The sequence below is a fragment of the Lepidothrix coronata genome, unplaced genomic scaffold (assembly GCF_001604755.1).
Source record: "Lepidothrix coronata isolate B3197 unplaced genomic scaffold, Lepidothrix_coronata-1.0 Scaffold147, whole genome shotgun sequence".
NCBI classification, from domain to species: Eukaryota; Metazoa; Chordata; class Aves; order Passeriformes; family Pipridae; genus Lepidothrix; species Lepidothrix coronata.
The window spans coordinates 2,009,102-2,036,643 of record NW_016690327.1 but is presented as its reverse complement, the minus strand read 5'-3'; the positions used below and the strand labels follow the sequence as shown (position 1 = coordinate 2,036,643).

At 53.1% G+C, this 27,542-nt stretch overlaps 1 protein-coding gene across 1 annotated transcript; it reads left to right on the top strand.

The window, feature by feature from the left end:
* EPHA10 (EPH receptor A10) lies at positions 1 to 24,639 on the top strand. Its single transcript, XM_017828259.1, has 17 exons — positions 1 to 493; positions 1,176 to 1,240; positions 2,458 to 3,127; positions 8,025 to 8,180; positions 8,935 to 9,276; positions 13,744 to 13,868; positions 15,454 to 15,616; positions 16,718 to 16,826; positions 16,917 to 16,972; positions 17,721 to 17,846; positions 18,989 to 19,174; positions 19,857 to 19,918; positions 20,006 to 20,209; positions 20,948 to 21,097; positions 21,298 to 21,491; positions 21,576 to 21,740; positions 22,092 to 24,639. Exons 1-17 carry the CDS (start codon positions 1 to 3, stop codon positions 22,204 to 22,206), a joined length of 3,381 nt encoding a protein of 1,126 aa, XP_017683748.1. The 3' UTR covers positions 22,207 to 24,639.
* The last annotated feature ends 2,903 nt before the right edge of the window (positions 24,640 to 27,542 follow it).

Here is a 27,542-nt window from a genome sequence, read left to right as displayed (position 1 = left end):
ATGGAGACGGGGCTGGCGCTGCCGCTGCTCCCGCTGCTCCCGCTGCTCCCGCTGCTGCCGCTCCTGCCGCTCCTGCTCCCGCCGCTCCTGCTCCCGCCGCTCCTGCCGCTGCCCCGCGCCGCCGCCGAGCAGGGTGAGCCGGGCGAGCCGAGGGCGGCTCCCGCGCTCCCGTGTCCCCGCTGCTCCGGCACCGCCGTGTCCCCCGTGCGCGGCGGGCTCGGCGCGCCCGGTGCCGCCGCCTCGGACCCGACGTTGTTCGCCCGCGGCGGGTCGGGCTGCGCGTTGCGGTACCGGGAGAGGCTGGTTCGGCTCGGTGGCGGGGACGCTCCGGGGCCGGCCGGCCGGGTCGTGGGGCGGATGTGCCGCCGCTGTCCGGGGCGCGGGGACCTGCGGGAGGAGCGGGAGAGGGCGGCCGGGTCCCCGCGGAGTGTCTGGGTCAGCCCGGGGCGTCCCGGTTCCCGCGATTGCCGAGCTCGTTGGGCGGAATGGGCTCGTGCGGCGCCGCTGCCGGTGCCGTGACAGGCTCACGGTTCGAGCCCCGCTGTCCGTCTGCGCGGAGGTGCCCCGCCACGGACGGACCCGCCCGGCCCCGGCGCCGGGAACAGCATCCCAGAGCATCCCGGAGCACTCCGAGCGAAACGGCCGCCCGGGATGCGCTGCCGCGCCCCGCGTTACCGGTGTGTGAGCCCGAGACGAGGCTCAACCTGCCGGTCCGGGGCTGTGGCTGTTTGCCGGCTGGCAACCTGGAAGCATCGTGAAGCTGTGAATTGAGGAACATAGCTCTTCCTGTCAAAGAAAGAATTGGCTGTTTTGTGGAAAAAGGGTGTCGTCTGCCAGGGAAATCCCTGTTTCAAAGCAGCCGCCGGTACCTTTCAGTGCCAGTATCCGCACGCTACAGGCACGGCAGAGTGGCGGGGTTGGCTGCGGTGTCAGAGGGATCGTCCCTGGGATGGAACACTCGTTAGGGCACTGGTGAGCTACCTGCGAGGTGGGAGCTCTGCAGCGCACGGTCCTCACACGGTGACGACACGGCTGGTGGAGTCGGGGCGGGAGCTGCTCCCGTGCCCTGGGACCCAGCACAGCATGGCACTGAGCTTCCCAGTGGTTGGACTTGGGTGGGTTTTACCGGCGTTTCCTGTGTCAGTGGGTTTGCTAACATGTTATCTTCCCTGCAGTTGTCCTGCTGGACTCGAAGGAATCTCAGGCAGAGCTGGGCTGGACCTCGCACCCATCAAACGGGGTAAGCACAATGGTGGGACTGCCCCCCTGCACCACCCGAGAGGGTCTGTTGGCCTCTTGGTGCTCAGCAGCATTTGAAGTCCTGTAGTATGAGCACTTTGCTTACACGGAGCTGGGGTGGGGACTGGCAGCCGCGGGGTCTCCTCGTTCCAGGGGCAATGGGCAAATTGTCACCGGGCACCCCAGGGAACAGAGAGGTGTTGGCTGAGTGCAACTAGTGTGGAGTCCCTCCTCGAAATGGATTTTACACTCCTAAAACAAGCAGATAAACACCGGCCAGTTAAGGCTTTGTGTTGTGGTTTGCACACCAGCATGAGGTCTGGGGATCAGTCCAGCCCTTGGAATCTCAGGGCTGTGGCTGGGGGAGTTGTCAGGAGCTCTGTGTCATGTAGGGTTTGTTTGATCTGGTCCTGGCTTTGCTGCTGAGGTCGGTCTACAGCTGCTTTTCTGGAATGAAAATAAAGCATTCAGAGGGAATAGTGATAGATCCTGGAGTCATCTGTGTGGCCCAGCTGTTTGTCTGCAGAAGAAACTCTGTTTTGGGTACATTTTGGCTATTTTGCATAAATTTACCCCCAGAAAGAATTGCTTTGGGAAATTGCCAGGTCGTCATTCAGGCTGTGAGGGTTGAATCATCATTTCACTGATCAGAATCTCTGCTGGTAGCTTTGGGGAAACACCATTTCACTTGCAGTCAGAGGATTTGTCCTGTTCCAGCTAAAACTTCTCCTGGCAGAGAAGCTGCTGCTGCTGTTTGCAAAGATGTTTGATGTCCTCATATGATGGTGTGACTAGTGTCACATCTTCTTGGACATCTTGGACTTCTCTGGGTGGCCCATGCAGCATTACACTGTGCAGTAATGCTGTCTGGATGTCCCCTTCCACGGACAGAAAATCTAAGGAGCATGTGGGAGATGAAGGCCTCTGGCTCCTCAGTGGAGGATCTGTCCAGAATCAGGCTTTGTTTTCCAAGGTCTGCTGGCAGTGCTGCCTTTCTGGTTGTGTCTTTATATTTGCATCTCTGCAGAAAGCTCAGGTGTTAGGTGGTCCAGCAGCTGGGTTACTGCAGCCAGTGGGTTTGGCCGGCTGAGGACTTCTTGTGTCTGCGACATAATGGCTTGTGGTGGGGAGGCTTGTGGTGGTGACATTTATACAGGTTGGTGTGTCTCTGCCGGGGCAGCTCCTGAGCTGTTACAGCCCTTTGTATTCTGTCCCCAGTGGGAAGAGATCAGCGGCGTGGATGAGAACTACAAACCGATCCGCACGTACCAGGTGTGCAATGTCATGGAGCCGAATCAGAACAACTGGCTGCAGACGGGCTGGATCGCCAGGCGCGACGGTCAGAGGATCTTCATCGAGCTCAAGTTCACCCTGCGGGACTGCAACAGCATCCCTGGCGTGATGAGCACCTGCAAGGAGACTTTCAACTTGTACTATGTCGAGTCTGACTCCGACCTGGGCCGGAGCGTCCATGAGAGCAAACACACCAAGATCGACACCATCGCTGCTGATGAGAGTTTCACACAGGGGGACCTGGGCGAGCGCAAGATGAAGCTGAACACCGAGCTGAGGGAGATAGGGCACCTGAGCAAGAGAGGCTTCCACCTGGGCTTCCAGGACATGGGCGCCTGTGTGGCGCTGGTCTCTGTGCGAGTCTATTACAAGAAATGCCTCACCACCGTGCAGAACTTGGCCGTGTTCCCAGACACGGTGGCAGAGACGGCCTTTGCGACGTTGGTGGAAGTTAAGGGCACTTGTGTCGCTCATGCTGAGGTGGATGTGGATAATCCCCCCCGGATGCACTGCAGCACTGAGGGCGAGTGGCTGGTCCCCATAGGGAAATGCACGTGCGGCCCCGGCTTTGAGGAGAAGGATGGGGGATGCAGAGGTAAAGGTGGCCGTTGGTGTCCTCTGGCAGTTTTTTATCTGTGTCAGTCTGTACTGCTGCCAGACCACTCAGGTGCCTGAGCACAGCTTGGACAAGTGGAATTGCCTATTGTCAGCAATATGTTTCTTTAGGCAATGGCAGCTCCCCAGCAAACCACCAGACCTTCATTTGGAGGGTGGTGGTTGGGAACATGGGACACGCTGCCCGGGGCTGCTCTGCAGCACGGTGCTGGCTGTGCAGATGTGCTAGAGCTCTGGATGCCATCAGGCATTTCCCACAGCTTTATCTGTAATGTTAAAATTAGTCTGGAACATTAAGATTGCTGTTGTCATGCTTTGGACACTGTTTAATAATGTGGTGACTTTGCAGCTCAGAAGGTTACGTTTAATGACAGCTGTAAAGATGGATGTGCCTTAATGGGTGTCCCACTAACCAGCCAGGGTCTGTGACTACTTCCATCTCACTTTTGAAGGCAGGTGAGAGCCAGGTGTGTGATCAACCCTGAATGTGGGATACTGGCTGCTGTGCTCCTCCTTGGAGTGTGTGAGTCTCTGAACAAAGAGAGTTCCAGGGCTAATGCTGTCCCTGGGCACCTTACTGCCACCTGGGACCTGGCAGAGGGGATGAGTTCTTCAGTAAAACACGACTGAAAAGACCCTTTGCTGCCCATGCCTTGTGTCCAAGTGATACCTTGGACCTCTCCTTTTTCACCTCCAATAAGGATTGAGAGAAAACAGCTGAATAAGTCCCAGACAGGTAGAGGTCTCCTGCATTTGAGGCGGGTGGTACGATAGGAGAGTGAGCTTTTCCAGCGGAATCGGATCTGTCCCTCAGGAACAACTCGAGGCTTTTCAGTTTTACACTGTGCTGATGGTGCCTCCTCCTTCCAGGCAGTGGGATGCTCTTCCCAGAGCTCCGGACAGTGGCTTCTCCTTAAGAAGACCTTATTAGCTATCGAATTGAAATCTCGGTGCTGTTGATTGCTTCCGTGGCTGCGTGGCAGCTTGCCATGCTTTCCCCATCTGTTTCAAGTGGGGATTTACATAGCGAGTCCCAGAAGGCTTTTGCTAATGTTTCAGGTTTCTCTGTGTTGAGTTTAAATAATTCATATTCTCAGAGGAAAAATATTTGAAGTAATTTAATGGACATAATTAAGTTTTTCTCCCCTCTCACAGAAAGCAGGTCATTAGTCACTCTCTGTGAAGCAGCGTCTGATGTCTGGTTAAATATCAGAAAATAGTTTTTAAGGGTTGAAAGTTTTGTGTTTGTTTTGCAGCCCTGCATTAGCATAGTGCTAAGTGAATAGCTTTAAAAGCTTTCTGATGAAAGCAGCCAGGGCTGTGGAAATTCTTCAGTGAGGACAAAAGCCCGTGAACTGGAGGCAGGTGGATACAGTGGGAGTTTGGGGTAAGGTAATGGCACAGCACACCTGGTTGCACCACTGTGGTCCCATACCCGTGGCTTTGGAGAGCTCAACAGGTACAAGTCTGCTGGTGAAACTTCTTGGCCAGAGTCTCTGTCACAGCTCTTGTGGGCCTGAGAGGTCTGGGTGGTGGACTGGAGGTGGTGGGGGTTTTGCTGCCACTGGTGCCCGTGGCGTGGCAGGGCCATGGTGGCAGCAGGGCTGTGGCACTGACGGCAGCTGTGGCGCAGCTGGGGATGCAGGAGGTGAGCTGGGGAAGGTGTTTGAACTCGGTCAGAGCTGGCATCCCTGTAATCCTGATTTAAGTGCCAAAAGGGCTGGGCCAAGATAATGTTTGTGCCCTCACTGTGAAATTAGGAGAGATGAAAAAAAAAACAAATAGGCCTTCAGACCCTGCTAATGCCTGCTGCAGGAAAGCCAAGCTTTTTCCTGTCCATTCTCCTGTCCTGCACCACTGCTCCAAAGGGGCTCTGACAAATGTACAGCACTTGGGGCTTTTTATTTGTTTCATCTTTTATACATTAGCTTACAAACCTGTATGTGCTCCTGGAGTGTATTTTATCTGCTGACTGATACTGGAGGATTATGCATAATAAGTTTATTTTTCCTCCTGGGACTCTGTAAGTTGCACAAAGCCCCAGGTTTTACTTTCATCACAGATGCAGCCGTGGGCATCCCACAGCCAGGCCCTGTGCTTGGGTTGGCACGGCTGCACCGAGCTGGTCCTTGGCAGGGCCAGAGCTGGGGACACCACAGGGGCTGTGGGGTGGGATCAGGGCAGCGAGCAGGGGCTGTGGGAGCCAATCTGTGCCTGTCACTGGAGGAATAATCACTGTGGAAATTTGTACTTTGGTTTCCTGCGTGAGCTACATTTTGGCTTTCTCCTCTTGGGTGTTGTGCTCTATCAGAACATGGCTGGAGCCCCTTTGTGACCTGGGCAAAGTGACAGTCCAAAGGGGTGGAGAGCTTTCTGCTGAATGAATCTGGAATATCCATCTGCCTTGCCCATCAGTGACACCTCCTGCAGCAGCTGTAATGCTGAATGGTGGGTGCTGCTTCCCATCAGCCATGCACATGGAACACCTGTGGAAAATGGGCTCTCTCTTCAGTCTCTGGGGAGTAATTATCAGGCTTTGGGATTGTATTTACATCACTGGTTCACAGTATGTCTGAAATAATTATGGCTGTGGAAATCACGGCAGAGCCAGACACAAATTGCTCCATGACAATTTCAGAGCAAACTACTCCAAAAATTATAAGCATCACAAGTAGTTTGCAGAATTCCTGTCAGGTTAAGGTTATGGATACCTGGCTGCTGGCTGGACATGCTGGATGTGCTGTTGAAATACTGTGGGGACGTGTCTTGCTGAGGGATTTGTGTGAGCCAAAGTGCTCGGCAGGTACGGGGTGTCCTGGAGAGGCCGGTCAGCCAGTCCTTCCCTGGGAACCGTTTGGTGGATCCATTAGGGAACTGAGAGAGACAACAGTAAATTGCACTTGGCTCAGTGGATGTGCCTGCTTCAGTGTGTCCTTGAGGAACATTCCAGCATAAATAGCAACAAGGTTCTGTCAGTCTTGGCTGGATTCAGCAAATGCACTCTGTTAGATATTTCAAGACTGTCTTACTAAATATTTTTGTGTATTTAATTTTCTTCTTGTCAGGCTGCTGGGGCACCTCAGCCCCCCAGGTGCTGTTCTAGTTCTCACTGCAACACCCCCCGGTGCTGGCTGCGTGTTCTTCCAGGTGTGGCTTTCCTAAAGATCATTTTTATGAATGTCTGCTTCAACAGAGAAAATTAACACACATTAAAGCAGATGAACTTCGTCAGATACAATTCCATGACAAAAACTAGAAAGGAATTGATTTTGGAAGACAACCAAGTTGTGGTGTTAATTATAGATGCCAGTATAGGTGTTTTGAGTGAGGCCACAGTCGTTATTGATCCACGCTGGCACATGCAGCACTTCTGCTGCTGGCAGGACTTTGCTGGGAAGGGAAAATGAAAGCTGTCCTGTGCCACAGGAGTAGGAAATCATGCATTTTCCAGCTCTGCATCCTCAATTGGCCCTGCTGTCCCTATGGCACAGGCTGGGAATCATTGCTGTTTCTTCACAGAGACATCCACTCCCGTCCGAGGAGCCGTGTCAGATGAGGTGGTAAGAGGAGCCCTTCCCATGGTTGCTTTGTGTTGGGTAATCAGCCAACCTGCAGCACAAATCAGTGTGGCTTGTTCTGCTGCTGGTTTGACTGTGTGTGCAGGCAGTGTTACATCCAAGGGGGAACGTGCTCTCTCTGTCAGTGACGTGGATCAGGCATGCCTTGAGGAGCTTCTGTGGTCAGCAGTGGTGGAGCTGCAGAGAGATGATTGATCCGTCTGACCCATATGGCTGCTTCTCTTTGCCTCTGGGAGAATGAATTATTGAATTTTATTGTTTAACAATTTAGTTGTGGTAGTACCAGAGGACAAGGAACAGGATAGAAAATAGTGTACAGAAAAGAGAATTTCATTCTATAAATTGATGACCTGATCTCTCGAGAACTGACACGTACCCACTGCAGAAATGAGCACTGCAAAATGACAAGGACACCTAAAACAGAGCAAGAAAAGTACTCGTAGGACGAGGTGGAAAAGGGTGGGAGTTTATCTGAAAAAAGAAACAGAGACACACACATGATGCATCACATGTGCTGGGTGCCTTTGTTCTTCTCAAGGGCAAGTTTTGGACAGCCAAGGAACAAAATTAGCAAGTAAAGCCCACGACTCCTTGTGGGATGTGCTCGCACAGGGTTGTGGTGCCTGTTCCTGGGATGTGTAAACTGGGGCATTTTGTGACATTATTAATGACAGATACTTTGGTAAAGTTACATCTGGCTGTTAGAAAACAGGGAGGAACAGTCTGAAAGATGCTTCTAAATGGAAATGTTCAAATTCCGATGATGAAATGTCAGAATTGTGTGACAGGCACATCCAAGGGATGGGGGCTCTGGACTTAGTGCTTGGATCCTGTCATGTTTGTAAACAGGATTGATTTTCCTGTCCTGCCTGATGCAGTGATATTTCTGCCCTGTGTTGTGGTCAGTGCTGCCTAACTAAAGGAAAAAGCAAGCTCTGTCTCCATTCTATGAATGTAATCTTAGTTTTGGTTTGGTTTCTCAAATCTAAAGAGGGAGCTGGAAGTTTTGGGAATAATTTTAATGGTTGATAGTTTTTCCTGGTTTGTCTAGTGCCCTAGGTAGGGAGTGACATTTACTATGGAAGTCAGTGCAGAGCTACCCAAATGTCTCTTCTGGGTCAAACCAATGCACACCTTGCTTTGTGCCAGAATCATGTAGATGCTCAAGGAAAGCTTGGAGGGTGGTGTCTGCTGGCCAGCAGCAGCAAAAGATGTCCCAGGAAACAGGGAAATGCAGTCATCAGATGTGTTCCCAGTCAGCTTGTGGTGCTCTTCCCATAACTCCTCTCTCTCTTTCAGCTTGTCTTCCAGGATTTTACAAGGTCTCCCTCCATCTCCCTCTCTGCTCCCCATGCCCTGAGCACAGCTTCACGCACGAGGAAGCCTCCACGTTCTGTTCGTGCCAGAAGAACTACTCCAGGTCTCCGTCAGACCCACCATCCGCGTCCTGCACACGTATGTCTCATCTCACCGGGGCGGCCACTCCTTGTGGCGAGGGAACCGGGCTCAGGCACTGTGTCTGTCCTACAGCACAGGGCCGGGGGGTACCCAGGGCTGTCCCAGGCTGTCCCCTGCCTGCACTATGTCCTCACCTGTGGGAGCACATCCCTGGGGATCCTGTCTGCACTGGGGTGCTGCTGCGGTGGGGAGGGGATGGAGGGGCTGTCCCTGTGCCATGGAGCTCGCAGGCTGAGTCTGCAGTCTGATGAGACAGATGCATGGTCAGGGTTCTCAAACTCCCTGGTAAAACTGGGGCACAGTCATTTAGTCGCTATAGTTCACAGATTTTAATTAAATGGCCTCTAGTTAATTGGATTGGACTCCAGCTGCTTCAATGATGGATGCTGTCCAGCTGCTGGCGCAGCAATGAGGAGCCCTCCAGCTCTGCCGGGCGTGGCTGGGCAGTGTCCGACCACTGGTGCGCTCCTGGGCCCCTGGGCCGAACCCTGGGGAGGTGCTGGGTCCAGTGGGGTGCTTCTCACACACAGTGTGAACTGTGACTTGTGGTGCACACACGTCACTCCAGCAGGGATCCTCTGTCCCACGTCCCACTGTGCTGCACACACCAGTGCCTCCGTGTCCCCTTGTGCCATCCCGTGATGGGACTGTCCAGGACCACGCTCTCATGGTCTGCCAACCTGTGCTGCTGCTCCCAGAGGACCCATAGGTTTGTCCTGGCACCTGTGCAAAGACACTCTTCTGTTTCCAGGCCCGCCCTCTGCCCCGAGGAACCTGGTGTACAGCCTGCGGCAGTCGTCCCTGGTGCTGCAGTGGAGTGCCCCGGCCGACGCCGGCGGCCGCAGCGACCTGACCTACAGCCTGTGGTGTGGTCGGTGCCCGGCGGCGCTGCGGGGCCGCTGTGAGCAGTGTGGCAGCAGCGTGGGCTTCGTGCCGCAGCAGACAGGGCTGGTGGAGCGCACTGTCACCCTGGTGAACCTGCTGCCTCACGTCAACTACACCATCCGTGTGGCAGCCGTCAACGGCGTCTCTGGGGTCAGCCCGCTGGCGGGGCCGCAGTACGCCGAGGTCAACGTGTCCACCGGCCACGCAGGTACGGCCACGGGCAGGGTGTGGGGTGGCACACACGGACTGGGGTCGGTGCTTTGCCCCTGCTGCGCCGAGGGGCGGTGGCTGGCACTGTTCTGCTCTGGCACGTCACCTCTGGGATGTGTGGGTCTGCTCCAAAGACAGGTCGGTGGCTTTGCTGCTGGGAGCACACGGGGTCTGGAGGTGGTGTGGGGACTGTCCTCGGGCTCCACAGGCCTGTGCTGTGGCAGTGCCCTGATTCCACTGTTTTCCCCAGTGGCACAGGTGTGGTGCTCGGTGGTGGCAGAGGGGTGGACAAAGACTGACGCGTGGCACTCTCAGGGGGTTATGGCGGGTGCTGTGGGGAGGCAAGGAGTGAGTGTGGTGACAGCCTGGGCTGCTGAGGGATGAGCCTGCTCCATGATCCAGCTGCAGATGAATTTACAGATCACAGAAAAATACCTTTGATGGAGCAACATTTTCAGCCCATTCACAAAAAATCCTCCTTAATCCAGATAATTCAAATGTTGCCTATCCTTTGGAAACAAAAAAATTTATTTTCTCTCTTTATCCTGCACTGGTCTCTGGACACAATTTCTTGTCATAATTATTCCCTTCTGTTTCTCATTTGGCATTTCTGTTCCCTCAGGTGAGGGGAAGCCTGTGGATGGGGCTGGCTGCCTGTGGATGGGGCCCTGGCCAGAGGGGTCAGTCCTTCCTTGGCTGTTGGCTGTGCCAAAGGACAGTCAGCTCTGGCTTGTTGTGTCCTTGTCCATTCCCCTGCAGTTACATTATTAATTTGCATGAAAACCCTTTGCCAAACCACAGTTAATGGAGACAGACGATCCTCACATACCTCTTGGCAGGAATTGGCCAACAATTTCATCTGAAGAGATTAAACTTTGATCTTACTATAAATAATTTTCCCACCACTTGATCAAATGTTTTTGTGCACGTTGTTGCTTTCTCTCCCCTCATATCATAACCCCCGTGGATCCGTTGGGGGATGCTGTGCTGCAGACTGCTCCTTGGCAGAAGTGTCATTTCTCATTAGGATCTTGGCTGTTCAAGGATGGATTTTGCTCTGGGAAGATCTTCTGCCTCTCAAGATCAGGCCAGTGAGCCAATGAACAGGCTGGGGAAGGGTGAGCTTAATAGGGGGAGGTCTAATAATGAGCGGTTCCTCCAGTCTGGTGCAGGCAGAGGGACCAGTGCTCCGGAGCTGTCTCCTTGCCTGGGGCTCCGAATTGACACAAGAGGCCAGGTATGGGCAGCAAATGCCCTGCCCTCTTAGGGAGCAAAGCAGCAAGTCAGTGATGCCAGCCTGTACCTTGGCTGCTCAGAGCAGCTTTTCCCCTTGGGAAGGGGGGATCTCAGCCTCTTACTCAACACTGTGTACTCCTGAGGGAACTGAAATGCACATAAAGAATGTGGATAATTAATCCTGTAATCTGTTCAAAATCAATGTCTCTCATTGAGCTGACAAGTCTCCAGATGCAGATGGTGGCTTGGAATTACCTGAGCAGCTGAGGCTTGGGAAGTTTCTTGGAACATGGACAGTTTTTGCTGCTGAAGGTGTCCCCTCCTGGGCAATGCCAGGCTGGGGCTGCCCTGTCTTGCAGGCACCGGTGCCCTGGCTCCTCTTGCCTTGGCACTCTGGGCAAGGAGTGATGGTGATGGTTAACCTGTGCCCATTGGCAAAGAGGGGGGGAAGGTGGGGAGAAGGTCCTCTGCTGGAGAGGCAGCTGTGCAGCTGAGTTTGCCTGTAAGACCCCACTGTGAGGAGGGGACCCTGTGCAGGCAGGACATGCAGCCATGGCTGGCACGGATGGCGTGTGGAGCTGCTCTGCAGAGCATGCCATCTCCTGGGGTCCCAGCCCTGCAGCCCCTCGTCATTAGAGGCCACCACAGAAATGCCTGATGGGGCCAGAGGTCAAGAGAAAGGAGACTCCAGGGATGCCTGAACAGCAGTGATGTCTGAACAGCCCATGGGGGCTGTCATGCCGTGATCTTGGAAGTCATTTGCAGCAGCAGGGGGGCTCTGGCTGCAGATATGCAGGTTCAGAGGAAAAATTAAACAAGAAACAGGACCCTATCTAGCCCCTCTAATCCAGCTCTGAGTGCAGATCTGCGCTGCCCCTCCCCTCCAGCCGTCACCAGAGGGAACTGGCCGTCATTCCCCATATTTGCAGGGAAAAGAAGAGATGCAATTTAGTCTGCAGGAGGCAAAATTAATACTGTGTTTTTTCTAATCTGGCCCCAGCACGGGACTAAATAAAAGTGTTTGAGGAGTGAGCAGAGCTGTTTACCTGCAGGAGCAGAGCTGCATTAGCCATGTAAATGTGCACTCTGGGCCCGTGTCATTTGTATTTCTGGCAGGGATCGGCTCCTGCCTTAAAGGGCTTTTAAATCTGCTGCAGATTAATAATGCAGCCAGTGCTTGAATGCATCCTTCTTCCTGAGAGTGGAGAAGGCATTTTGGCTGGAATTCGGTCCTCTGAAGCAGATTTCCCTGCGTGTGCCGGGGCTGGTGCAGTGCCCAGGGGCCAGTGGGGCAGTGGGATGAGCTGGTTCCGGGGTGAGGGTCTGCACTCCTGGGGTTTTTGCCCTGAAAGAGCTGCCTGCTGACTTGAGAGGCAGCTTCTCTGGTTTGGAATGGAGAACTCTGAGGTGGGAGCTGCCTGGGATGGTGCCCAGGGCGTGTTCTGTGTTGGGATGTCAGTAACTGGTGAGGAAGGGGAGAGGTGGCTCTGTTGGGCAAAAGCAGGGCAGGGCACAGAGGCGTTTGGTGCCCTCACTGAGGGCAGGTTTTGGATACAGTGGATCATTCCAGGGAGGGACACGGTCCCACATCTAGTTTTATGCCTGTTCTGCTGCTGCTCTGCTTAATCAAGAGGAGAAAACCCACGTACAAGGGAATGGAGTTTATAAAATCAGGCAGAGTGGTGAATAATTTAATGTTTGCTTTTTCAGAATAGAGGCAATGTTAGGGGAGCTTAAAATATTGATGGGAAACACATTTTTTTCACAGTGTGAAATGCTTTATAGCCTGTGTGATTTTCTTTAATGCTTTTTAAACCTGTTTGAGGCTGGTGCCTGCTTTTCTGGCATGTACCATGGGCTCTGCTCTACAGCCTGTTCCTGAGTGAGTGGGATTTTTCCTGATGACTTTGTTAACAGTCAAGACCACACGTTCAGGTCTCTCCAGTCCATTTGCTGGATTCAGAGGTACAGGAGGGCAGTTGTGTGATATTTTATTGATGAGAATCATGTAACACAGCAAGGAGCACTTAGCTTAGTTTATAGGAGCTGGACTTGAGGCAAGAGTTGGGGGAACCTTCACCACAGGTGGGTGTTGCCAGTGCTGGCCCTTTACCAGCACACAGACAGAGCATCACTGACCTTCCTGCCGTGCTTCGTGCTGGGGGTGAGCTCCCTCCCTGTTCCTTACGCAGGGACAGTTCAATGTCTCCTTCGAGGCCAACTCCGGGGCCAGTGAATTCACTGGGGGGTTATGTCTGATGATGTCCCAGGCCACAGGGTGGGTCACAGTGGAGGGAGCCACTTTGGCTTCACTCACACTCTCACTGGAAGCCAAAGGGACTTGGAATCAAGGAGCAAGTCACCATGAATAAAACATAAGGAGGGCTTTTTTCTTCAGTGAAGATTAATGAGCTAAGTAACAAATACAAAATTTCACGGATACTTAAGTTTGCTTTCCAGGGACTTGTTCCTCTCCACAGGCATCTCTGTGGGACAGAGACCAGTCCAGCAAATGTCCTGATTTCATGGGAAGTGGGACAAGCTGGAAACAGTCAACATCCCTCTGCACCTTTTGCTGTGCCTGAGGGTCATGACCAGGCTGCACAGGCTGGAGACAGTTTTGGAGCCAAACCTGGTTAAAATGGGAGTAGTTGACAAGTGCATCTTGCAGTGGATGAACTAAATGGGTTCACATGTGTCAGGGAGGGAGCTGCAGCGTGGAGCACGTGCTGACCAGAAATACACAGCCAGCTCCTGGGGCATGGGCTGTGCTCAGAGCAGGGCAGGCGGGTGGGTGGCCCTCCCATGCTCCCAGCTGTTTGTTGGCATGGGGCAGATCCAGTACCAAGTGGCTGAGGAGGCCTTGGTATGTCCCATCAGCTCTCCTGATCAAAGAGTGCATTTTGTCTTTCCCAGAAATCCTTAGCAGGGGTTCAGAGCTCAGGATGTGAGCCAGTGCTCGGATGCCTCTGCAGCACTGAGAGCAGAGGGTGCTGTTAGGATTCTTGCCAGTTTTCCATTGGAGTGTTCCTGACTGTTCACAGATTACAAAGCTACTGTGTTTTACCACCATCTTCTCCCATTGGATAGTCACCAACTTGAAGTTATTCCAGTCCTGATTCAGAGAGAAAGAACTGCAGAAGCTGCACGCTCTGCAGCTGTTTAAATTGTTGAGGGTTTTACTGAGGCAGCACTGCAGTCACTGCCCCTTTGCTCTGCACTTTTCCAGCACCAAGTCCTGTCACCGACATCCGCACGGATAAAGTAGAGCAGAAGAGCGTCTCCTTGTCGTGGCAGGAGCCAGGCTTCCCCAGCACCAACGGCACCGAGTACGAGGTCAAGTACTACGAGAAGGTACGTGCTGGGCACCGGTTCGGGCTCTGCTTGTGCCCCGGTCGACTCTGGGTCCTTCTCTTGCCAGCCAGGTCTGCTTTCAGGAGCACAGTACCGGGTGCTGCGTGTGCCCCCCATCCCAGTCCCAGTCACCCACCCACCGTGTGACACCAGCCAGACAGGACTGTGACACCACAGTGAATTCCTTGAGGAGATGGCCTCTGTGTTCCCAGCCTGCTCTCTGGGACAGTGTTGGATCTTGTGCTCTGCACTGGTTTAGGACCAAGGGCCATGAACCTGCCACTGTAGTGAGCTGTGAGTGGCCCTTCACACAGGAGGAGTGACAGTCTCTTGATTTTAAAAATTGCTGCTTTTTGACAGGTACAGTGGGTTGGGAATTTTAAAAGAAATACCGGTGGGCAGAGCAAGGGCAAGGCTGTAAATCAAAATAAATGCAGTTTATGACACAGTTCTGCAAATTACCTTATCTGCGTGTGCTCAGGCTCGTTATGGAGCTGACGGCACGTCAGGCACACTGCGCAGGTGACGTGTCAGTGTTCTGTATTTAGAAACCAGCTACCGTGAAGCTGATTCATATTAATGTGATTTTCAGCATCTGATAGATTTGAGAGGAGGGATCTGTGGGGGAGGGCAAATGCTGGAGCCCGAGATGGTAATTCCTGTGCAAATGGGCTGCAGCAACACAATATTTGGGGTATGAAATGAGGATTCGTCCTGCTTGGGCAGGAAATTTAACTATAGTTTAGCAATTGTTCACTGAAATGAGGCTCTTAATGCTGACATGAAAATCAACTTAGTTCCTAATCTTTGCTTTTAAAGCTTTTGCTTTAACTGTGGAGATTCTAGAGGAAAAGTATATCAAATGGAAAACACATTTGGTAGCGATGTGAGTGGTGCAGTGAGCGATCGCTGCCCGTGCTGGACCACGGGGCTGGGACACTGCCTGTGCTGGACCTGGGGGTGGGACACTGCCTATGCTGGACCTGGGACTGGGACACTGCCTGTGCCGGACCTGGGGCTGGGACACTGCCTGTGCTGGATGTGGGGCTGGGACACTGCCCGTGCTGGATGTGGGGCTGGGACACTGCCCGTGCTGGACCACGGGGCTGGGACACTGCCTGTGCTGGACCTGGGGCTGGGACACTGCCTGTGCTTGTGCCAGACTGGCCTGGGGTGCTCCTCGGGGCTCCGCCTTCCAGCTGTGATTCCTCAGTGTTTGCCAGTCTATGTGGATTTACTCCAGGACTAAATGACTGCAGCAGGGGAGCAGGACGGGGCCAGACAGTGCCACAGCTGAGCCCTGGTGCAGGGGGAAGGAGCTGTGCAGGATGACACAGCTGCTCTCCACCACTCCATCCTCCCCCGTTCTCATAGCACCTCATCCAGCTCTAGCTGCCATTTCCTGTGACCTTCCCATGTAATTTCTGTTAATGAGACATCCAGTGAAGGTATTGTTTCTGTTGGAGCTTGGCTGCTTGGACAGGCTTCCTGACAGGGCCCAGAGGCAAGGATGTGGCTGTGCTGTGCTGGCTCTGCAGCACAGCTGTCAGTCCAGCTCCATCTCAGGTATCTCATTATTTCACAGGATCAGAGAGATCAAAGTTACTCAACTGTGAAAACCACATCAACGGCCGTGACGGTCAATAACCTGAAACCTGGTACCCTCTATATCTTCCAAATCCGAACATCTTCCTCTCCAGACTATGGGAACTACAACCCTGGCATTGAAGTGGAGACGCTGGCAGAATGTAAGTGCAGCAAGGCTCGTGTCTCTGTCCCTGTCAGGGCTCTGAGCTGGGCCATGGGGATGCTGCGCTCACAGCTCCTGCCCCAGCTGCTCCTGGTGTTATGGAGCAGCACCTGTTCCTCTGGTTCTGCTCTCCAGGTCTAAGGGCATGTACTGCCCAGAAACCTGCTGTCCTTGCATTTTCCCGTTGGATTTTAATGAGTTTGGTCTTGGTGCCCTGCCTGTCCTGGGGGTTCCTGTCCTGGCTCTTCTCAGTGCAGTGTCAGTGAGGGCAGCGGCTCTCTGGTGTGGAGACTGGGACAGTCTCTGCTCTTTGGCTGAGATTACCCAAAAATGTGCTTAACATGTGACTGCTCCCCCTTCCTTCTACCCTGCTGCTGTCCTGGCTCAGTAGGCAGTTGGCTTGTCCTCTGCTTGGCTGGTTCAGGGCAGTCAGCATCAATGTTGTCTGCTGGGGCTTTTCCTTTTCAGTTCCCATTCATAACTGTGGTTCAGAAGCATCTTATTTCACTAAAAGACGGCTGGAGGAGGAATGTTGGGCTTCAGCACAATCCCCCACCTTGGCTGGAAGTGCAAGCCTGAGCTGGCTGACTCAGTACGACTCCTGCAGATTGTGTTTAACAGGGCTTTAAATTGCCTCCATTTGCCACACAGAAGACGTTTCAGAATGAATTGAAGCCAATAAAAATTTTATAGAGAATGTAGCTTTTTAATACCCCTGTTTGCAAAAGCAGGAAGAGAAGAGCTAGTGTGATGAAGGAAAACTATTTGTAAGCCATAAATTTTGATATGTCCCTCTGATAAACAGGAATCTTCTCAGCTCTGATTAAGAAAACCAGGAGCTAGTGCAGCAGCACTGGATTGCTCCATCTGTGCCTGCAGCACTGCCCAGCATGTTGGGCTGATCCCACCAGCTTGAGTTCATAAAGCTGAACCAGAACATGAATCGTTGTGAGGATGGTGAAAAGCAAGCGGGTGGCTGCTCCCACGGCCCTGCTGGCTGGAGGACATGGGCAGGCCATGGGAGCAGTGACCAGGGTGGTCCCTCTCCTCAAACCTGCCCCAGGGCACGTAGCTGACCGGCTCTGCTTCCCTCCCACAGTGACAGTGGCCTCCAGTGAGCAGAACCCCGTCCTCATCATTGTGGTGGTGGCCATTGCAGGGCTGACGGTGCTGGTGTCCACCGTGATCGGCGTGATGGTCTGGAGGAGGTGAGCGGGGCTGGGTACGGACCAGAGGGGTTTGAGGTGGGGCAAGGGGTGCTGCCCAGGTGCTGGAATGCATCTTCATTCTCTTTGCAGGCAGTGTGGGTACAGCAAAGCCAGCCAGGATGGGGACGAGGAGCTGTACTTCCACTGTAAGTGGCTGGTGTGACTGTGGGGATCCCCAATTTATTGCTGTTAATAACCCAGCTCCCACCAAAGCAGCCCTGAGTCCTCACTTTTGAAGTGTTGTTGTCCTGCATTATCCCAGAGCAGGGGCAGGCACAGCGAGGCTCTCTGGGGACTGTGGGCTTGCCAGCTCCATGACCCAGTGTCTGTCCTTCCCATGTGCAGATCACTGCATGCCAGAGAAAATGGGGATATTTGCAGCCTTCCAGGGGGTGTAGGAATTGTTCTGTTAGCTTCTTACAAACGTGAGCAAACAGCCTTTTTTTCTGGGGCTACTCTGGATTATTGAGCAACAATAATTTTACGGACAACAGTTGTCAGAGGGAATTCAGATGTCAGGATTGATGAGTTTATTTGATTCCTGGCATATGCCTGTGCACACGTGCTCTTCTGCTCCCCAAAGCACTTCAGGAGTAGCAGAGCCTGCCTTGGCTGTTTCAATTGGCTTTGGAGGGTGGGAGCTGCACCAGAGCAAAAGGGCCACTCTCCTTTACCCGGGGGTTGTGACAGTGGAGCAGAGCAGTTGGGTTCACTTAATCTCAAAAAAACCCTCCTAGAAACCTTAGAGCCGAGTCTTTTGCTTTGCTTATAGAAAGGTGGCATGTTGGTCCTGCCCACAGCCCTGGAAATGGATAAGCTGGGAGTGTTTCCCGGGATGGGGGGGGGGAAGCTCTGCTGAGCCCTTCTCATCTGCTGTTTCTGCCTTTCCTGCAGTTAAAATACCGACCAGGAGGACGTACATTGACCCCGACACCTGCGAAGACCCCATGCAGGCTGTGCACCTCTTTGCCAAGGAGCTGGATAATGCCAGCATAAAAATTGAGAGAATCATCAGGACAGGCAAGTTCTGCGGGGTGGTGGCCATGCCAGGGGCTGTGCCTGTGCCCAGCCAGAGCACTCCCCTCTCGCCCCCGGCATTCTGGGCCATGGCAGTGCTGTGACATTGCTCCTGTCTCAGGGGCACCTGCCTGCAGTGGAGGTTACAAGTGGGGGTGGCAAGGATTTTGTCTGGGAGCTTGGTTCCACATTCTTGGTGTTTTCCTGAGACACTGAGCACAGCCAAGCGAGTGCCATGTGGACCAGAAAGCATCAGCAATTACCTGCATCTGGGCAGTTTGACAGCAACATGAAAACTATTTATAAATATGTGAACCTAATGATTTATCGATTTTCATCAACTTCACTGCCTAAAATTTAAAAGCAAATTAAAATCCCCTGGCCAAGCCTTAGAGCCTTAATGGGTACTGTGTGCCAGAATGTGGGAAACATGATCATTCTTTGTCATTTCTTTTCCTGAAGAGAAATTCAGCTGCAGCAGCAGCAGAGGTGGAGAAAGGGAGGAGGGAAGGGCTTTTCCTGCAGCTGAAGGACAGTGTTGAAGGGGAGAGGACACTGAGGAGGGGACAGGGTTGTCTCTGAGCTGTGGCATGGAGCAGCTCAGATGAACCCCTGTACCTTTCAGAATCAAACTGGTGTTTGAAAAATCAGGAAATAAATTAGTCAGGAAGACGTTTAAATCTAAGGAATTTGGAGGTGTGTTTGTCTCACTGCTGATCCAACAAGAACCTGATTTTCAAATCAATAAAGCTATTCATAGCTACACACTTTTTGCTGTAAAGCCAATATTGGCTTTTTATGTTGGGAATTCCACAGCTCCTGTTGTGCAGCATGTGGCTCTGCAGTGGGATGTTCCCCCTCAAGCACTGCAGGAGCCCTCTGGCCCTGCCATGCTTGGCTCCTTGGAAAGAAGGCCCTGCACATGTCAAGCTGGGAGGCAGAGCAGCCAGGCTCTGGAGCATGAGCTCAGTGACGAGGGGTTAATCCTCTTCCTGTGGGATAAAACACAATATGCACTGGAGCAGAGTGTGGAGAGAACACCCGAGGGGCTCTGGAGAAGGCCGAGGGTGATCTAGGGCAGGTCCTCGGGAAGGGCAGGTGCTGAGCAGCCATGGACCTGTTTAACCCATCTCTCTGCTGCACAGGAGAGTTCGGGGAGATGTGCCGGGGGTGCCTGAAGCTGCCCAGCAAGCGGGAGCTGCCCGTGGCCATCCAGACGCTGCGGGCAGGCTGCTCGGAGAAGCAGCAGCACTCCTTCCTGGCTGAGGCCTGCACCATGGGCCAGTTTGACCACTCCAACGTCATCCGCCTGGAGGGGGTCATCACCAGAGGTATGGGGGTCCCGGGAGGCTCCTGGGCAGGAATGAACTCCTGCTGCTGCATTGGAGCGGTGACCTGATGCTGGAGGTCCACTTGGCTCCTGGGAGATCAGATGTTCCCACGTGTATCAGCTGGTTTTGCATTTTGATAATTAATAGAAAGCTTCCAGCTAGATTAATAAATGCAGGTAGTGGGACTGGCTTAGCAACCAAACCCATGGACTTTTAATAAAAGCAAATTGAAGTGAGGTTCTGTCAGTAAAACAGATGAGACTGACTGCTCTGGCTCTCTCCCATGAATGTGTGTGCTGAACCAGGCTCCAGATGCAGCAGTTAAATGGGTATTCATGTAAATCCAAAGGAACTGGAGCACGTGTGCTAACTAGGCTTTTTATTAGGAAAGGAAGTATTCTGGCTGAGCTGGGTGCTTTTGCTTTCGCTGGGCTGTGCTGTCCTTTGTGATGTGGTTCAGAGTCTCGATGAAAGGAATTTCTGATACTGGAATTCAGTAGGATCCTAGCTGGGAATGACAGGAAAGCCTTGGACCCACTGCTCCTTGCAGCCTGGCCAAGATAAAGTCCTTGTCTTCTCCAAGGCAATGGAGGGATTGGCACCTGGATTTCTAACCCCTGTGGTGTCCAGACTGCCTGAGTGATGGTGGCACTCACGCTGTGCTCCTTGTCTGTCTGTGCAGGGAGCACCATGATGATAGTGATGGAGTACCTGGGGAATGGCCTGCTGGACTCCTTTCTCAGGGTGAGTTCTGGGGGGTCTGCCCAGCTCAGGCTCTGCTGGCTGTGTCCCCATTGCTCACCTTTGGCTTTTCCTCCTCTGCTTTCAAAGAAACACGAGGGGCAGTTCACGGGCTCGCAGCTCGTCTGCATGCTGCAGGGCATTGCCTCTGGCATGGCGTACCTGGCAGAGATGGGCTACGTGCACAAAAGCCTGGCTGCACACAAGGTCCTTGTGAGCAGCAGCCTGGTGTGCAAGATCACTGGGTTCAGACGGCCACAAGAAGATAAGATGGAAACCATCTTCTCCACCATGGTGAGCTGCATTTCCACATTCAGTTGTCAACACTTTTTCTAAGTTCCCATTTCCTTCCTCAGGTATGAACAGGACCTCTGCACCTTCAGCTTCTTTCTCAGAAATCCAATGTGTTCGGGCAGGGAACTGCACAGCAGCAGCCCAGCACCACGCCTGTTCCAGCCACAGCCCCGCTGCACAGCCACGCCCTGGTGTGCCGTGGGGATGGAGCCTCCTGCAGAGTCACAGGATGGACAGCCCAGCAGGAGCCCTGGCTTTTCCCACTGTGCTGCAGCAGGGCTGTGTGGCTTTGGGGTCAAGGTCTCCCCGCTGTTAATTACAATTAGCAGTGGTCTCTGTCACCTGCTTCCCCAAGTGTGTCTGCAGAGGGCTATGCAGGTGCCAGCATGGGGATGGTTCATTACAGGAGAACAAGTCAGGGCAAAAGGACTTGTGTTTGTGCAGCTCTGAGGTGGTTTTCATTAAATATTAATGTATAAAATGCCATCAGCTCTTCCTGGGGACACTCTCCTCTCCCATTAATATTTCAGGGCTTGCACTCCCATGTAGTGTACAGTTGCACTGTCATTTTAAACAAATTGAGGGAAAAGTTTTCTCTTAGTACTAAACGTGCTCGTGGCCCATGGGTTTGTGGTGCCAGGCAGGGCATGTTGACCAATAAATGGCCACCTGGGAATTGCCAGCACTGGCCACGTCCCGCTGGGCGAGCGCGTCATTCCTGCCCTTCTGCCCGTCCAGCGTGGGAAGAGCCTGGTGCTGTGGTCAGCCCCCGAGGCCATCCAGTATCACCACTTCAGCCCGGCCAGCGACGTGTGGAGCTTCGGCATCGTCATGTGGGAAGTCATGTCCTATGGCGAGAGACCCTACTGGGACATGTCCCACCAGGACGTGAGTCCCCGCGGCCGCGCGGTAGATGACGGTGTGGTGTTTGCTGATGGTGTGTGGTGGCTTTGCGGCACACAGAGGAGCTGCTGCTGCTCCTGGGCGGGGTGTGAGGAGGGAGGTTTGCCTCAGAGTTTGCCCCAGAGTTTGCCTTTGATTTGCATTGCAGCACCTGACCCCAGCCCCTCACGTCCCCCTCACTGCAGGTGATGAAGGCTGTGGAGGACGGGTTCCGCCTGCCCGCCCCAGCGAACTGCCAGCCACCCCTCCACCAGCTGATGCTCCAGTGCTGGCAGAAGGACCGCAGCCAGAGGCCCAAGTTCTCCCACATCCACAATGTCCTCAGCAAGTTGGTGCAGAGTCTGGAGCCCCCGAAGTGCCCCAGCTCCACGTGCCCCAGGTGACCACTCTCTTGCTGTGCCTGTTCGTCCCCCCACTGCTGTGCCGTGCCCCACTTCCTCCTCACCACCTGCTCTGTTGGCAGGTCCCATGGCACATCCATCCCCTTCTCCGAGCGAACCTTCTCAGCCTTCCCATCTTTCAGCTCTGTAGGCGAGTGGCTGGAAACAATAGAAATGGGCAGGTACAAAGACAACTTCACTGCTGCGGGCTACTGCTACCTGGAGTCAGTGGCCAGGATGACAGCCCAGTAAGTGACCTTGTTTCCTGGCTGTAACCTCGTGTTGTGGGCACAGCGAGATCAGTGTTTCCTTCCCCTGCCAGAGAGCAGAGCCCAATCCAGTGTGATTTACTGATAAGCTGTTGTGCCACAGCACAGGGTGGCGGGGTTGGAGCTGTCCCACGCTTGGCATGCTACAGGCTCCTGTGAGCCCGGGATTCCTGCTCAGTGTCAGTATTGCTTCAGCTGGGACAAAAGGTTGGGGATTTCTTACTCCTGCATGTCTGGAATCTGTGCTGCCCTTGCCTGGGAGCAGTCGGTGTCGGGGCACGTGGCAGTCAGGGCTGGTTTGTCCTGGCTGACATGGGGCTCATTTTGCAGAGACATCCTCAGCCTGGGGATCATGCTGGTGGAGCACCAGAAGACCATCCTGAGTGGGATCCAGACCCTCCGGGCCCAGGTGATCCAGATGCACGGCCGAGGGGTGCAGGTGTGAAGCAGTGCCCTGCAAAGGTGCAGAGCACCAGCCTGGCACTCCTGGGGAGGAGCTGCCCACTGGCCCCAGCCAGCCCTGTCTGTGAAACCTGGTGGTCTCAGGTGGGCTGTGGGAATATCTGGGTGCTGCCAAATACGTCATTCCATGTAGCAAGAGAGCAGGGCTTCCATCCCCTGAGCCGGGGCAGCCCAGGATTCCTGGGATAATGTGGTGTGCCTGGGTGGGTGTGGCTTTCCCTGGCACTGTTTTGTAAGATGAGTCAAACTGTAGTGATGCCGTTTTAGGTGGTAATTGAGTTCATAGGGTGGGATGGACTTTTGTGCACTGTCTTAATCCAGAGCTGATGTTTCTGTATCTAGCATTCTGCTGGTGAATCCATGGATACTTTTATGCAACCTGACAGATCCCAGCAACCCCACAAGGAGCTTTTACTGCTTTTATTTTTAGGGAGCAGAGCACAGCTCTCACCCAGCTCCTGGGAGGTGACTTTCCCATCTGTGCTGAAGGAAAGCCTTTCCCAGCCTTCCCACTCTTCTTCTCTGAGAGTTACTTCACTGAGTGTTTGACACCTCAGTCGGTGTCTCTGGTAAAGAGCAGAGCAAATGGTGCTGCATCCAAGCAATTCAGGGCACATCAGGCAGTCCAGGGCACATCCACACTTTGTTTTGTGAGCACAGTGCTGCCTACCTGGCACACTGGCAGCTCCCATGGCTGCAGCCTGATCCCTGACGAAGACATAAATAGCATCTCCTTAATAATACAATTTCCTTGAAGTTAGTTCATTAGATGGGTCTTTGCAGCCCTGTACGGAGTTTTGTAGGGCATTTATTATCATCCGTAAGTATTGCAAGTGAATTATTAATGCTGAAAGGCAAAGATTTACAAACGGGATGAAGGCTGTGGGAGATGCTCACAGTGAGGCTGGAAATCTGCTCCAGTCAGACCTTCCTGTTAGCCTGCTCCCAGAGGATGGGGATCTGAATGAGGATTGAGTGAAGGGCCCTGAGGCAGCCCTTGGGTCCAGCACGGTGATCGTTCTGCCCGCACACACTGTGAGCAAAACAAGCTCTTTCCTTCCCACCCCCTCTGTAGTTCAAACAACACTCCCCAATGTCTCTTGGTTAGAGGTTTTAGCAGAAATAAATTAAGTCTGGCCCATGTCCAGTCAGGTTGGTCACTTGCCATCCCACTGTTTCCCACCCCGAAGAGGAAGAGCAGTGAACTGAGCCCTGCATTTGGTGAAATGCCCAATCCCAAGGATCAAGTGCAATTTATGTGTTCTTCATGTTTACATTTTATCTATAGAGAAAGTATATTACAGGTCTCTAGGCAGGGGGTTGAACCAGTTTGATTCCAGGTCTTCTCCCCCTCTCCCTGCTCATCCTGTCCATTGGGATGCAGGAGCTACCCTGGGAAGTGGCTGCTGGAGGAGCTGGCTCCAGGCTGGTGCAGCTGCTGTCAAAAAGGCTTGGGGACAGGCAGGACTTGGTGATGAGGTGATAGTGCCTCAGTCTGGGCAACAGATCTGGCCATGAGCAGGCAGTGATGTGTGCCCTCAAACCCCCCAGGACAGACACTGTCTCCAGAGTTAGGGATGCGAGGAGGGGCCAGCTGTGGATGCCACCCATGGCTGTGCTCAGAGCTGCTGGGATCTGCTCCTCTGTCCCTACAGATGCTGCCCAGCTGAAAAGAGATAGACCTCAGCACAGTTATGTATAGTCATGGCCTTTTCCCTGGGCTGCAGTGGCTGGTGGTTGGCTGAGGGCCGTGGGTTCTGTGGGAAACAGCCGTGACAGTGTGGGCAGGGGTCCCACAGGAGAGGAGTTCTGGGATGGGCTCGAACTCGGCAGGAACATGAGTCGTTGGCTTTCCCAGCCTCTCCTTCAAGAAAGGAAAGGAAAGCCCACAATGGAAACATGCTCCTAGCCCAGTTTCTTGCAACAGTAAACACTTTTAATTGAGCTCCTCACCAACATGGAATAACAAAATGAGTAGATTAGACTATAGATTGTTGTTATGATTTTAAAATTAACTTGCATCCTCTCAGACCCTCTCCTTAGGGAAGTGGTATAATTAAATTAATTAGCAATGCTGTTTTGGAGCTGCTCAACCAAGGGAAATGCCTCAAAATGATTCTGGTCTCTTCCCATCCAGCCTCTAGCACAGCGTGAGGCTCCTGCCTCCTCCCTGGGCTGGGAGAGTCCCAGTACTGTGGGAGCAGCACCTGCAACACCCCCCTCACATGAAACCAAACAGGAATCAAGTTGGTTCATCTCCAGATGCTTTTATATTCATTAGCCACCTGTTAAATACTGTAAATACACACTCAAGAAGTCAATATATATTTTTATAAGCTTGAGATAAATGTAATATAATATCACAAGAGACACTGTGTGCATCTCATGTTTGAACTATAGTCAGACATCTCCAGGGAATCTCAGTTGGTTTGGAATATTTAATAATAATAATAACAATAATAATAATAACAACAATAATAAATGTAATAAAAATCTATTGACATTTTTGTTAATTTTGTATTTATTGAACCATGACTGAAGATGGCAATAAAAAGATATCTAAATACCTGAGTAAAACCAACCACTAATCCTGCCCTGGCTTGTCTGTGTGGGTCATTTCAGTGTTCTGGGGGGAAGTGCCACTTTAGCAAGGGTGGCAGGTGACAGGTAAGGGACAGTTTTAATAGCAGCTAGGTGTGATGTCTTGTTTTGTTAAATAATGCGTATGCCAAGGTGGGAGCCTGTGCTCCAGCTGTAGAGTGGCTAGAGGGGGTGATTTCTTGCTATTGACAGTTCATAGTGGGGACAAAAACATCTACTTTGCTTTGCTGGTGTGTGTTGTGTGGACAGAAAGGTGCATGGCCTGGCCTGTGGGGCCAGATGCTGTTTGGGCAGGTGGGAATCCCTCCCATCATCCCAAGGACCAGATAACCATGGAAGTGCTTGCAGTGTGGAGCTGTCAGTTCAAGTGCAATGGTCAGTCTGATACAGGAGCTGGTGTGTGAGTGTGGGGATGCTGCTGAGCAAGGGGAAAATGCTGCAGAGTTCCCGTGCACAAACCATGTAATTAATTGTTCAATTGAGTAAATGAGAACTGTGTGTGGCCAGCACATGAAATGCAAACTCTGCACAATGATATTTAGAAATTATTTGATGCGACTCTCACTCGTTCACATCTCTTTCTTTTTCCCAGGCTGCTCAATGCCAAGGAACAGGCACGGGAGCCCTGGTTGGTGCAGTGACAGCAGTGACAGCTGCTGGGAAAGGACTGAATGGGTGCTTAGAATGGGCAAAGTCTATTTGCCTTCTGTTGGTCAATTAATTCAGGCAGCCTCAGCTCGGAGCCTGGCCAGGGCTGTACTGGCACTATAAAGAAATAATTAGAGCTCTGGAGCAGGGTGACGAACAGCAAATTCTCAGTCACAGCCAAGCAGAGGCAGATTTTACCCAGTTATTGGCAGCTGTGCCTCCTGTGGGCTATGGCAATGGGTTTGTCTCTCTTCTGTGACCTTCCTGGCACCCCCCTGTGCCAGCCCTGCACCAGCCTTGCACCCCGTGCACCCCACTCATCCCCACACTGTACCAGAGGACGCAGCTCTGGTGACAAGTGGGGATCAATGAACTGTTATGGCTCAGCCAGGGAACCCCAAGGTGCAGCAGTGCTCAGTCAGGGATGGCCTCAGCACTTGGCAGGTGCTGCTCATATGGAGGATTTTTTAAAATAAAACTTTCATTGCATGGTGCTGATGAGAGCATTTGCCACAGTGTTTGGTCAGCCCCACCAGTGGCTCCATGTTTTGGGGAGGGCAAAGGAGGAGCCTCTTACCCCTCACTCCCACTCACCAGCCTCAGACACAAAATCCATCATTTTCCCTGCTCCTCTTCTGGACATTCCCAGCAGCGAGGCTGCACAGCTCTGTCTCTGCTGTGATGGCTGGTGAGGCCAGGACAAGCCACTGCAGCCCTGACAGCAGCATGCTGGGGTCAGACAAGCCTGGCCTTCCTGGCATGTGTCCCCCTGCCCAGGGAATGTTAAAAGAGCCTGGCTCTGGAGGAAGAGCAAGGTTTGAATACCAATGACTGCTAATTACCAGGAAAAGCAGGTGCCATCTATCATCGTAATCAGGGATCTCTCAGTTCAAGTGTTGCCAGGACAGATCCTTCTTTCCTCCCACAGTCTCAGTGTGCCTGAAGAGCCCTGCACAGGCTGCAACACGGCCAGACCCCTCAGCTCCTCCTGCCTCACAAAGGATGGGCTCCCAGTGCCCCCCAGGCTGCCTCGGTGCCGTGCACCCACCTCGACCAGGGACAAGGTGAGTGCACTTGTGCCAGCTGTTGAGGGATGCCAGGGGTGAGACAAGTGCTGGGGTTTGTGGCACATCCCAGTTGAGGCAGCCTTGGTGCAGGGCTGGGTGACCCTGGCACGGTGCTGTGGGACACTGGCACAGGACTGGGTGCAATCCAGCAGCACCCACCAGCCTTGCCATGGGTGACTGCAGTTGCCTCTCCATTCATGGCTGCCTGCTGACAGCAGGGACATCTGCACAGCAGCAACAGCCACCTGGAAGGCACAGGAGACATTTAATTGCACAATTATAAATGTCTTTGGCCTTTTTATCTCGCTGAGGCTGACAAGCACCTTCAGCATCAAACAAAGAGCTGCCGTTATCGCTCGGCACAGCGGCCGCTCCTGGGCAGCTGCCACCCCTGAAGGGGCACAGACAAAAGCAGAGGAGCTGTGCTTTGTCAGCAGGTCTGTACTGGTCCCAGAGCCACTGCTGTGGCATGGGCTTGGCCATCACTGGGGAAGCAGGAGCTGCCCTTTTCCTGCCACCTCTGGAGCCCCAACAGCAGAGCCAAAGGGAAAAGAGGAGAGATGGGAAGTTGTTCCGAGGTTTCTGGAGTTTCTATTACAATGAAGAGCACTTACAGGGTGTTCTCCCCAGGCACCTGCCCCCACAACCCTTTTTTTCAGGATGGTGTCTGACTTTGAGGATGTCAGTAATTAAAAGGCCATTTTAATGAGCTGTGATCTGTTGGCAGACCAGGCTGTCGAGTCAATCAGGCCAGGGGGACTGTTGCACAACTGTTTACAGAGTGCCCTGCAAATGGGCACTTCTGGTAGGACTGGGTAATTCAGGTTTTTCTTGCAAGTCCCTTCTTCGCAATGAAGTTTGTTCCCCACTGACACATTCCCAGGGGAATGTGGCATCTCTGTGCATCGGGGGCTAAATAGAGTGCTCAGGTGTGATGGGGCAGCAGTGGGGCAGCAGCCAGGATGAGAGGACAGTGGAGCCACACGCTCCCAGTGTCCCAGGC

Bases quoted from the DNA above. Each gene is read 5' to 3' on its own strand.
- EPHA10 (XM_017828259.1), top strand. From the start codon at position 1: ATGGAGACGGGGCTGGCGCTGCCGCTGCTCCCGCTGCTCCCGCTGCTC. The intron at 9,277-13,743 runs GTACGGCCACGG...GCACTTTTCCAG, and splicing joins CGTGTCCACCGGCCACGCAG to CACCAAGTCCTGTCACCGAC. The intron at 20,210-20,947 runs GTGAGCTGCATT...CTGCCCGTCCAG, and splicing joins AAACCATCTTCTCCACCATG to CGTGGGAAGAGCCTGGTGCT.